The sequence below is a fragment of the Caloenas nicobarica genome, chromosome 10, assembly GCF_036013445.1.
Source record: "Caloenas nicobarica isolate bCalNic1 chromosome 10, bCalNic1.hap1, whole genome shotgun sequence".
NCBI classification, from domain to species: Eukaryota; Metazoa; Chordata; class Aves; order Columbiformes; family Columbidae; genus Caloenas; species Caloenas nicobarica.
This window is the reverse complement of record NC_088254.1, coordinates 9,247,384-9,259,673: the sequence shown is the minus strand read 5'-3', so window position 1 is coordinate 9,259,673 and position 12,290 is coordinate 9,247,384. Positions and strand designations below refer to the sequence as shown.

Genomic DNA, 12,290 nt, shown 5'->3' with positions numbered 1-12,290 from the left:
TATGACAAAACTAGTGTTTTCATGCATTATAAAATAACTTTTTGATATTATATAGTTTGTGGGAGTATTATCCATCCTATTTTATACAGGAAGTTTTAAGTAGAGCATTCAAATATTTGAATGGTAGGGCCAGCTGTCTTATCTTCTTGTGGGTGTAATGGGAATTTATATATACATATTTTTTCACAGTTCCAGAAAAATAAAATGTTTTATCTAAGAAATTGTTGGTTTAGCATTTTGAAATCAAAGATTTTGTCCTTTTGTATCATAAAATTAAGTGTTTTATTAATATTAGTTTTAGAGACAAGTTAATATATTAATGGTTAATTTAAGGTAGATTATTAACCTAGGTACTGTTTCCACTATACACTAGGAGTTTTGGTGTTTTGTGGTGTGTGTGGTTATTTTTGTTTTATGTTTGTTTGTGCGGGTTTTGGTGTTTGTTGTTGTTTGTTGTTGTTTGTTTTGTGTGTGTGCGTGTGTGTTTTTTTTCTTCCTGGTTATTTAATATTTTAGCAACTTTGCAATATGTTCAAAAGTGCAGCTTTTGGAGTCGTCCTGAATTTGACATGTTGTAATTTATTGCTTATCTTTTATGATTGATTTGAATACCTTTTTTTTAAGTTTTAGGTTTAGTTTTGTTGACCCCATTTTCTTGTGTTTGTTAATTGCTACCGTTATTAGCAAATTCAGATTAACTTTATTCTTTTTGTAGGTCTACTAACACATACAGCTTTTAAGCATAGTGTAAACTTTGATATACTACGTAATTTGTCTAAACTTATTGATGACATTTCTTATCTTGCTAGAATTGCTAAGTGGAGATCCTTACTAAAGACATTCACGTATTCATCTACTGCAGATGTATGCTACCAACTGTGTATAAATCGTGGGGTTTTTTTTACTAACATGGTTGCATGAGTGATTTTTAACTTACTCAGAGTAGCATCAGTACACTGTATTCTGCAAACTTTTTACAAAGTTAGAGTTCTGAATCATTTGTATTTTCTGAAAACATTAGTTGAAACACTTCAAACATTTGCTCTTTAGAAAATAGATTTTTTTTTCCACAGACTGTTTGAAGTCTCTTTGTTAGTAATTTTCAGTTTAAAAATCATGTCTTATTAACACTTTTCCCCTAGACAATTGTGCAGATTTGAATTAGAAGTCTGAGAAACTTTATCATTTTTATTTTGCTAAAACTTGAAATGATTTAAATTTTTATTGTTTCAGTACATAACTGAAGTAATAACATCAGATCAACGTCATATAACACAACAGTAATATAAAAATGGAAAGCATAAAAGCTTCAAAATACTTACTTTTATTTGAAAACAACTTTTGAACTTTTAAAACTACTTCCTTTTTGTTGCCTTGAGCAAAGAATGAACAATTTTGAGACATAAATGAACGTAGCTGGACCCACTTGAGAGTTTAAAGAACAGAGTGGACAACCTGGTTTCTTTCCTACCTCCAGCAACCATTCATTAGATTAGTGTAGTCTGTTTCTTTTAGTGTATATTCTAAGTTACAACTCTGTACAGTGCTGTTTTTCCTCCTTTGCTTTCTCAGCCACCACCAGTGCAATTCAAAAGCTGATTTCAGTGCCCTGGTCAAAAACCCACTGAATCAATGGTGATCTCTTCATTGACTCTGGGTGATTAGAATCAGCTACTGCTATTTTTACATTGTCATTTTTGTCTCAGCTTATACATCAAAACAGTGTAATTAATGTGGGATGTTATGAGTATTCAGAAAGGGAGGTAGAAAAGTATGGAGAAATACTTTTTTGGAGACCCAAGATAATGAAGTGTATTGGTACTTGCTGTTTCCTTCTATTGTTCTTGCTCCTTCATTTTCCCACTTCTCTTAGCCTTCTCTGGCTCATCTTTGCTTTTCCCTTGTTCTGTTTCTCTTCCTACTCCAGGAGGCCTTAGATGGAGATCAAATTCATAGTGTCTATTTATTATACTTCCCTTTACTAAGTGAATTTAACCCCAGAATTAATTTTGGTAAATTTAACTAGTTCACCAAATCTACTTTTTTCTTCATTAACATAATCACTTGATATCTAGCATTGTATTTAGAGAAACATATGCTGATTCCTTCAGATGAAGTAAGCCTGCTGTTGAAGAGGAATGGGAGTTGTTTTTTAGGGTGAAGAAGAGGTTTTTGAGGAGAGCTGTCCTGCTAGAAGGAAGAATTGGGTGGAAACTAGCATGCTATGAATACTGAGCCAAACTTTTTAATTCACTGTCAGAAAAAAAATTGTATTCTGCTGTTGATTAGACTATCTGAGGGAGATGGTTCATGCTGAGATACACAGGAGAGTGAAACTGGCTGCAGAGGTTGGTTTTATCATGAGACATGCTGTTTCGGTTTCCTCTTGATGATTATTCACCATTGTTTAGTGATCTTGGTGTTGTCAAGCTTCAGTGATCACTCAACTTTCCAGCTCAGTTCAAAAGTTTATTCCCTCCAGGTTTTGCATCAGTCTGACAGAGTCTTGTATTCCATTCTTCTATCGACACAGCTCCTACTGTCACTGCATTGCCTCTGCCACTAGACAGTTGGCTTATAGTATGTAACTGATAGTAAACTGGAGTTTTCTGGAACAAGCCCACAATTGGAGGATTGTTAATTTAATCTGTAGGAAAGTTTATTCTTATGGATGACAATGAGATTATAAATGAAAAGGTTTATTTTCAGAAGTCTTTAGAAACAAGTGTTGAAAACCAGCTATGTAAAAGCACAACTCAAAAACATGAGGATATTGACCTTCCTTGCAGCGCTTTAGTTACCTAAAACTGCCTGGTTGTGTTTTGCTCTCCTGGGCTTATGTTTAAATGTTAATACGGCTGATACTAACTGCTGGCTATAAAACGATCATTGATTTGTGAAGGATACAGTCTTTCAGTAAATATAATGGAGACACCCAAAATAAAAGCTGCTTTGATTCAAAAAATTGTACTGGAATTGCTTATAATTGAAGTAATTTGATTCCAAAGCAACTAACACCATCTCTGTGTGGGTAATCTTAACTGTTGTTATTTCTTAACATTTACAGTCATAAAATAACATTACATTGATTAAGAATCAGTTAGTAATTTCATCTTTGTATCACAATGTATTCACTTTAGGTTTCGTGTAGCTTGTATATTTATTTATCTGCATATTACTGTTAGTCTTCGTAGTCATACTGAATGGTAGAATAAAGTGATTAATGAAATAATCTGAAGTATTTAAAACAATGACATTTTCGTAATTTTTCTTCTATTCAGCTATAATCCTCTGATAATCATGGAGCCATATTTTGCTGGTTTTAAGCATGTGCAGCAGGACTATGAAGTCACTCTTGAACTTGCAAGTGAGGAGACTCAAAAAACTAGAAATGCACAAAATTCTAGGACAGGGTCTTATGGTGTCAGTATTAGAGTCCAAGGAATTGATGGACATCCGTACATAATACTAAACAATACAGAAGGATGTTTGTCAGAAAATCCTCCTCCTCCTGGAAAAGAACAGCAGGCCATTTCTCAGACTGTAAGCAAGCCAGCCACCGACTCCAATATTGCTTTTAAGTTGGAGGACAGAAACAGTGAACGCACAAAGTTTCCTGGAACACAGCACATGCAACCCTGTACGCTTAAAAGCCTGAAGATGACCAACCTGGATGAAAAGGAAAATGGAATATCAGAGGTTAAAGATGGAACAGTGAAATCCTCCAATTTGTTGAACTTTCAAAGACATCCTGAACTGTTACAGCCTTATGATCCTGAAAAAAATAACTTGAACTTGGATAATTACCAATCTTCTCTGTGCAGTAAATCTAAATCTTCTGCAGAAGAAGATAAAACTGAAGCAAAGCCTTGGGTTTCCTCATCTCAAGTAGTATCTCTACAGAAAACAAATACTTATCTTGCAGAGCCAGCCAAAGCAAATTCAGAAAAGATACATTTGAACAGGTCAGTAGAAGACCAAAGTAGGCAGCTCTTGGATTGTCCCAGTAGCACAATCAGCCCCAGCGAAGGATGTGTTTCGGAATCGTTTTCATCTGCAGGAGGATCTCAGTGTGTTAGTCCCACTGCTTATCCAGAGACAAGAAAACCTCGGCCAGATGTTCTTCCCTTCCGCAGGCAAGATTCAGCTGGGCCAGTACTGGATGACTCACGAAGATCATCGTCCTCATCAGCTACTCCCACTTCTGCAAATTCCTTATACAGATTTTTACTTGATGACCAGGAGTATGCCATCTATGCAGACAACGTTAATCGGCATGAAAACAGAAGATATATCCCATTTTTGCCTGGAACTGGTCGTGATATTGACACTGGTTCACTTCCAGGAGTAGATCAGCTAATTGAAAAGTTTGATAAGAAAGTCGATAAGAGAGGTAGGTCAGGAAAAAGGAACCGAATTCATCCAGATGATCGTAAAAGATCACGAAGCGTTGATAGTGCCTTGTCATTAGGGAATGATGTAAATTCAGATTATCTAGGTGAATTCAGTAAAAGCTTGGGTAAGTCAACAGAGCACTTGCTGAAACCATCTAAAGTTTGCCTTCACAAGCAGTTATCCAGAGATGAAAAGTCACATTCCAAAGAGATGAAGATTTCTGCTCGAAATATTGGAAAACTGCAAATGCCTGATAAAGACACTCAGAACAGCAATTTCAATTCTTTGCAATACCATAAACAAAATGGAGCTGATACTGAGAGCTTTATGTTTAAGTCATCTACACTCCCGGGACAGAGTAAGAGAGAGGAAGTTAAAACAGTAACCTCTACTTTATTATTGCCAAACCGAATCACAATTCCACCTGATTCAGGAGCCAAGAAAATTTCTGTAAAAACGTTTTCGTCTGTCCCTAACATACAGGTAATTTTGAATTTACTCTTTAAGTTGTATTTTGCAGTCAAGTGTACTAAAACTGTCATACTGTTAAGTGCATATTTTTCTGCTTTTCATTACAATGAACTCCCATTACACAATACTTCATACAATGGGGTAGCAGAATTGTTCGGAGAAATGTAAATACAAAAATTATTTCTGTAGTTGCAGGTATAGAAAACATGGTTTGTAAAACAGCTTATTCTTGTATGAGTGAAGGAAGATGTTGGGGCCAATGAAGGTTATTGTAGAGGAATTTATGATGATTCTTAAGCATAAATGCGTAAAAGTAGAATGCTGAGATTTATGTAACTCCATACAAAATTATATTTCCTTTCTTTTGGTGTGGAGTACGCTTTTTTCTTGTAGTAACCCAAAACCCCAGTGGATTTTTGTGAACTTTAGGTGCACAGTACATTATTTTTTTCATAATAGAAAAGAATGGAGAATTTCTAGTGTAAAGGTTGTATTTACAGCCCTCATAGGATTATTTTTTTTGATGTTTTCTCTTGTCCTTTTAGGCAACTCCCGATCTCTTAAAAGGCCAGCAAGATCTTGCACAGCAAACAAATGAAGAGACTGCTAAACAGATACTTTACAATTACCTTAAGGAAGGGTGAGTAAACATATTTAACTTTTGGAGAGGAGTCTGTATTTTCTCAATGTTTATTACATTTAAAATGTGAAACTGAAAAATCAAAGCTATAAGTAAATGAAATGTTTCATAATTCTGTATTGCAGCTGTGTCCTTTAAGGCATTATAGGATTTCAAAACACACAGGCAATCCAGACTTACAGAAAGTATTGTACAGGGTTTTATGATATGTACCTGAAATTTGTGAATCAGAATATGTTTTGTCTATTAAATACTTCTGGAGTTTAACTTCAAGTGATGTGGACTTCATGAAGAATTCAAGTCATGAACTTAAACTCAATGGGAGTTTAAGCTTGTTGATATTTTTAAACAAAAACAACGAAGCGTTATCTCTTAATAACTTCGACAGAAGCTTTCTTATTGCTGTGCATTTAACCCTTTATCCACCTGTAAATCTTTTACTTGGTATTTTCTGATGATAACTTATTGAAAGATTATGGAAGGAGAAATGAATGAACATATACATTATGCACTTAAATTTCTTTGCATTCCTCATGTAGCAGGTTCTGGGAGCTGTTGAAGTGTTACTTATGGTGCAGTAGTCAGGACTTGAGAAACCTAGTACTAATTACTTCTAATTTCAGTATGTTTGAATAATATACATACTGAATACTTGTCTTTCCACAGCTATGGTCTTGTATAAGAGAGCAGCAGTTAAAGAGTTCAGAGATTTTTTTTTTCTTTTTAGAAAACGTTTGGAATGTGAATTTTTAATAGCCTCTCTTTAAAGGGTTTAATGAAATCATAGTTAAGATAATTTCAGACTAGTTCATATTAGATTTTTTTAATAGTGGTGATTTTCAATAGTTCAGACACTGAATTTGTTTTGATGTTAACAAAATAGTACCTTTGATCATATCGTTGCTTACTTGTATTGTCTCTGTTTTAGAAGTGCTGATAATGATGATGCAACAAAAAGGAAAGTCAACTTGGTTTTTGAGAAAATTCAGACTTTAAAGTCAAGAGCTGCTGGAAAGACGCAGGTAAGTAATTTCTTAAGTTTTTTTGGCTTGTGTCATAGTGATACAGTGTTCAAACAGGACTTTAAAAATTTGAATCCCCTCGCTAACTTCAATTAGACTATTCTTATAAACATTCCACTAGTATAGCTTAATTTTAATCATGCACTGAGCTGACTTATGGGAAATCTATTGGTTAACAATCGAAAAGCAATGTAAAGGAGTCTACCATGAAAGCTTCTACATTTTAGAAGGAAAGAAATGCAAACTTAACATGAACCTCAAAAGGTTGTTGGATTGAAGAAAAAGCTGTCATAAATATCTTTAAAAAATAATGGTGGAGCGTCTTCTCATTCTAGTGATGTAAATAGATATCTAAGTGGAGAGTATATTTGTAATTTAGAAAAGCAGTAATCTAGGATATTGCTTTAAAGCTGTATTACAATAATAGCATTTGACAGTCTGCCTACTGAAAAGTTTTTGTTTCCTGTTATGTGGTGTACTGTTTTTTCAGTTCTAAAGCAAAGTGAGGAAATGCCCAGTTGTTTCAGTGATGGCATAAGAAGGATTAAATGCTTGCTTTTAAGGATTATTTTATCCTGGGCTATAATTAGTCAAAATGAAAATATTAAACATTTTAAGAAATTACCAAAAAACAGTGTCTAAAAATCTGTTGTGGTATATGAGCATGAATCCCTTTTATGTCCATTTTGTGTAACTGGTGATATCTCGTGCAAATTTGGCCCTAAGTACTCATGATTTAATTCATCTGTGACCTAATTTGAATTTTTGTTTAGGTGTGTATTTTATGTATTATTGACAACATGCCTTGAGCAATTACTAAAAGTTTTATGAAAATCAAATAATGATTCCTTTGAAAATATTAGCTTGGCTTGACATATATGAAGAGGCCCTGGTGAGCTCAGGCAGTTGATGCTACACTTCATTAGCCTTGCTTGTATCTTTAGTTTAGATTTTAAAAAACAATTGTCAAAGAACATCTGGGCTTTGTGGGAATCAACATCTCTGTTTAATTCTAGGTTTCAGATTCTTCGGCTGAAGTAAAAGCATTGGTGGAACAAAAAGCAGAACTTGAAAGGAAAGTGGAAGAATTAGAGAAAAAACTGGATCTAGAAGTGAGGGTATGGCATTTTGTTGTTATAAGGCTTTTGACTTACTTAGAAAATTATATTTGAAATAAGTGACACTAATCAGTCAGCTGAATCTTTTTTTTGCTGTGTATTTTTTTTAATCTAGATATACCTTTTACAGAAGACTTTTGATTTGAAGTGTATTTGCTCATAGCATAGTATTCGAGGAGGAGCTTGGAGAAGTGAATGAAAATGTTAGGCACATGCACATAAAATTTCTTAGGTATTTGCAGAGTTAAATGTTAATTCATTGACTGCAGTGAGACAGACATGGACTGAGAGACAAACTGTATTACTCATGTAGCTGCAGTTTATTAATTATAGCATTATTTTTGTAGTGCTGAATTCAAAGTAATTAAGTACAGTCATGTTCTGAAGACATGAGGAGGACAGCTTGGCTTCATTCCGTTTGCATTTTGAGTCTGTGATAAGAATCAATATACTTGAAACTGATTAGATAGTCCTGAGACTTCATTTCTCACATTTCTAATAAAAATCGAAAAGCAGTGCTTTGTATGTTTTAATGAACATTCCAAGATTTTAATATTCATAAATTAATAAGCACCTCTACAAATGAAAAATATTAAAGTCTTGAAATGGCTTCTTTCATATAATAAAAAAGCCTTTTATTTATTTATGCTTACTCTATTATTTTACTTAACTTTTGGTGTACAAAATTCAGAATCAGCAGAATTCCAAAGAGGAGAGAGAGGCTACACGAGCAAGCCTGAAAGATCTTCAGTTGCAACTTGATGAAAGTATATGTGAAAAAGAAGCCTTAAAAAAGCAACTGGAAGAAAGCGAGAAGGAACTCAGGCAAAACCTAGAGGAGTGAGTTAATCCTAGAAAAGTTATTAATTAGAATTTGTACCTTTTCTTAAACCTTTTAGATTAAAAGTACCTGTGTGTTTAGAATATGTTAATGGAATCAGACAGGCTGACATTTGTTATTGCAGGAAATGTTCCTACCATTTAAAAAAGGCGTGTTTTTAGCATATCTGGAAGGAAAAGAAAGATTACTTGAATTTATAGTCTTCCTCTTAGCGTTAATTGCTTTTAATATTTCATGGTCATAACATGTATTTCAGCTTTCTAAAATATGGAAACACTTGTGTGCTTTAGTCAAAAATATAGTACCAGGATTAAAATAAAATGCAACTTTCCACTAAAATATCTGCTTAAGAGTTCTCATTTTTGCCCCTCTGACATTTCCTTTTTCTGCCTCATATCCCATTCCCTTATAGGGAACATGGGAATAGATACCTGTATCTTTTTAGTATTTGAAAGAACAAATAAGTATTTCTACAAATTAAAAAATCCTGTCTGATTTTTCCTGATGAGGCTTTTTCAAGTGAAGATGGAACAGGAACAACACCAGACTGAGATCAGAGATCTTCAAGACCAGCTCTCTGAGATGCATGATGAACTGGATAATGCAAAACATACTGAAGAAGGAGAGAAAGAGGTTCTGATTGAGGTTAGTTATAAAGTACCGGAAGAAGTATGAAGAAAAACAAAACACAAAGACACCAAACCAACAACAACCAAACAAAAAAAACCCAACAACAAAAAACAAACCAGAAGAATTGCATAAAAAGTGGGAACTAAGATACAGGTAGAAGAAATACAGGCCTTAGCTTTTCCCTTTCTATCAGTCCAAAACAATATACCGTTTTTAGGTGACCTAAGAAAGCATGTTATAATAACTATGTTAACACTCAAAGGAATGCAAAATATAAGTACCATTGTTTTATAGAATAGGAGAACAAATAACATAATGGTTGAGAGACAGCTGAGTTATCCACTATTACCAGAGAATCGTCTCAGTCAGTTTTAACAATTAGATAGGATTTTGGTTCAGAACAGGGAAGATCAGTTTAGAGGAAGTGTACATATTAGCAAGGCCAGGTGAGATTCAACTAAGAAAATTAAAAGAAACCACCAAAGCAGTCTCTAAATTGTTGACTATTTATTGATGGGACCAGGGAGAGGAGGGATAGAGTCTGAAGAGGAGCAAAAGAGTTGTGGGTTTTCTGTCACCCTGGGATGAAACAGGAATTGGCTGTAGCCATGGTTATAGTAATATACTGATAATGAAACAGAGAACACTGCTTATTAATTTTGTTGATAAAGGTGTGTAAGAGTATCAGTGCATAATGATTCAGGAGGAAGATTAGACTTCAGATTTATCTTAATACTTTGTAGAACCAAAACAACATCTTCTCTTAATAGTAGTGCAAAGAACTAGCTTAAGAAATGGAAGCTAAATGTTAAAATGCAAAATAGGGTGCAAAAGCATACACAATAGATCTCAGGAATATTAAAGATGTTCGTGTGTAAGACATGCTGAGTAGAATAACCTTGTCTGTGTAGGTGAGATTGGATTACTCCCTTAAATTACTGTCTTAAATCTCAGGCCCTGCAGTTTGAAAGTTGTACATAAGCAGGGGAATATCTGGAATGGTGGTGATAGTACTGAAAAACATTACCTATGAAGAACAACTTCAATCTGAATGGAGGAGTGAGGCAAGAGTCAAAAGCACATCTTGTATAATGTTGTTATAAAGGAGATAGTGGCGATTTTTTCTATGTTGTGTGAGGATGAAGTAAGAAATAAGAGACCTAGCTGCAGAGATTTAAAGTAAGTATTGGTAAACATTTTCCATCAGTATGGATAATTAAATAGTGGAACATGGCTATCTGGGGTGGTACTAGAATCCTGTTCATTGTAGCCTGTTAAGGACAGAGTAGATGATGTGCGTCAGGAATGGTTTAGGAGTGCTAATCCTGCTTCAGCGCAGGGGAAGTTTAAAATCTTTTTGAAAGTGCAGTTGTTCACAGCTTGAGAAATACCAATTAGATAATCCTTGAAGCTGTACATTTTTGATTGTTGCTGTTATTTTATTCTGAGTTTGTATACGTGCGTGTGTGTGTTTATTCTTCAGATTTACTGACTACCCACTTCCTTCCCAGCAATGCGGAGAGGGGAAATGACTTCTAGGGGGAACACATTGGGCGGAGGAAGTGTGTAGAGGCATGGTCTCAGTTGGGAAGCACTTGCTTTGTCTTCAGCACTTCCAGAAGCAACACTGTTTATTCTTTCCAACAGAAAAGACAACAAGAAATTATCATTGGGTTCACTTCTCTTGAAGTGTGGGAAACAAAGGTTTTTCTTTGTTCTTATCTACCTCTTTGCTACAGGAGGTAGGACTGAGGGAGTTGTTAAATTGCAACCTTAGTTTGACTCCTGCTTTATTTACATACAGTGTAACATACGCCATCAAAATCTTTTCATAGTTTTGCAGGATCAGATATGTTGACTCATTATATAAAACGTCATCTATATGTTATGCTTCCAATAATCTTAGGGTTTAGTAAGTTTTTAGCTTACTATGTAAGGTGCAAAAAATACGTCGATCATATAAAATGAAGTTGGCCTTGGTGAGCTTATACTTAGATGCTTTCATTCTCTGAAACACAAACAGAACACCCATTGGATCTATTTGTCATGCAATTGTGTTTAATTTTGTTCTTTAGGAGCTGATGCAAATGAAACAGGATCTGCAAGAAGTATTAATAGCCAAAGATCAACAAGAAGAGATTTTGAGAAAAAGAGAGAGAGAGCTTACAGCTTTAAAAGGAGCACTAAAAGAAGAAGTATCTAGCCATGACATGGAGATGGATAAACTTAAAGAGCAACATGATAAAGAGCTGCTCAATCTACAACAGAGACTGGAGAAAGCAACAGAGGTGAAATCAGTGATTACAATTAATCTCTGCAGGGAAAAGTCATACCTCGCTCAGATGTCCCATACTAGATGCTTTCAGATACTAATATTTTCTTAGCGAAATAAATAGGTAAAGATTTGGGCTAGGAGATTCTTAGCTGCTGAGAATAAGTTTTATTTCACGTACTTATATAATGTTTTGATTGTTTGTCACAGATGTAATTGTGGTGCTTTCTTCAATCAGTTATTTACTACATTTGCTTCATTGCAGACTTTGAAAAGAAATAGATGGGAGTGTAGTACAGAGCACTATTTGCTTATCTTGAGTTAAATGGAATCACTGAAACCCTGAGGATGCCCCAACGAGTGCCAGTGTGCTTTGCCAGTGATGCTGTTGAAATTACAATTTTGGAGCTTCTAGCAGTTCTCTGCAGCCCATTCTTCCTGCCTTCAGCTCTTTGTGTCATGTCTCTGGTCACATTGTCCCACGTTGTCTCTTCAACTACTTACTAGTAGGGCTTTTTGTTTTATTCTGTGTCCTTTTCATTTGTTGCACTTATCTTGCTTATTGAATGGTTAAATGAATACCAGCACAAGGGAAACAGCAGGGAGTGGGTATCTGGAAGCAGACAGGAGGAAAACGAAACTGAAGGAGTTGCCTTGTCCAGCATCAGCAGGAATTTTTTCTCAGGAGGAGAGTGGGAACAGTATTCAGAGGTGCATATTTGTTAATATTTTCCAAAAGGTGTTCTTTGTGAAGTTATCTTTGCAGAGACAGCGGCTAGGAATGTATTGAATGTTGTGGGTTTGTTTTTTTTTTTTTTTTGGTAAGGGAACAGTTTTTAGAACATTTTGAGCTTTTTTTTTTTTTTTTTACAATGACAATTATTTGTGTCTTTTCCATATC

At 34.7% G+C, this 12,290-nt stretch overlaps 1 protein-coding gene across 5 annotated transcripts in view; it reads left to right on the top strand.

Moving 5' to 3' along the window:
* CGNL1 (cingulin like 1) overlaps window positions 1-12,290 on the top strand; it is a 57,996-nt gene that overhangs the window by 12,509 nt on the left and 33,197 nt on the right. For 3 of the 5 annotated variants that reach the window (XM_065642002.1, XM_065642001.1, XM_065642005.1), the window contains exons 2-8: window positions 3,282-4,878; window positions 5,412-5,506; window positions 6,435-6,528; window positions 7,545-7,646; window positions 8,338-8,486; window positions 8,997-9,132; window positions 11,193-11,405. In XM_065642002.1, coding sequence (XP_065498074.1) covers window positions 3,301-4,878; window positions 5,412-5,506; window positions 6,435-6,528; window positions 7,545-7,646; window positions 8,338-8,486; window positions 8,997-9,132; window positions 11,193-11,405 — 2,367 coding nt within the window. In that variant the 5' untranslated portion in view covers window positions 3,282-3,300. The remainder of the gene's footprint in view (window positions 1-3,281; window positions 4,879-5,411; window positions 5,507-6,434; window positions 6,529-7,544; window positions 7,647-8,337; window positions 8,487-8,996; window positions 9,133-11,192; window positions 11,406-12,290) is intronic. The other 2 variants (XM_065642003.1, XM_065642004.1) reach the window with 2 other exon arrangements.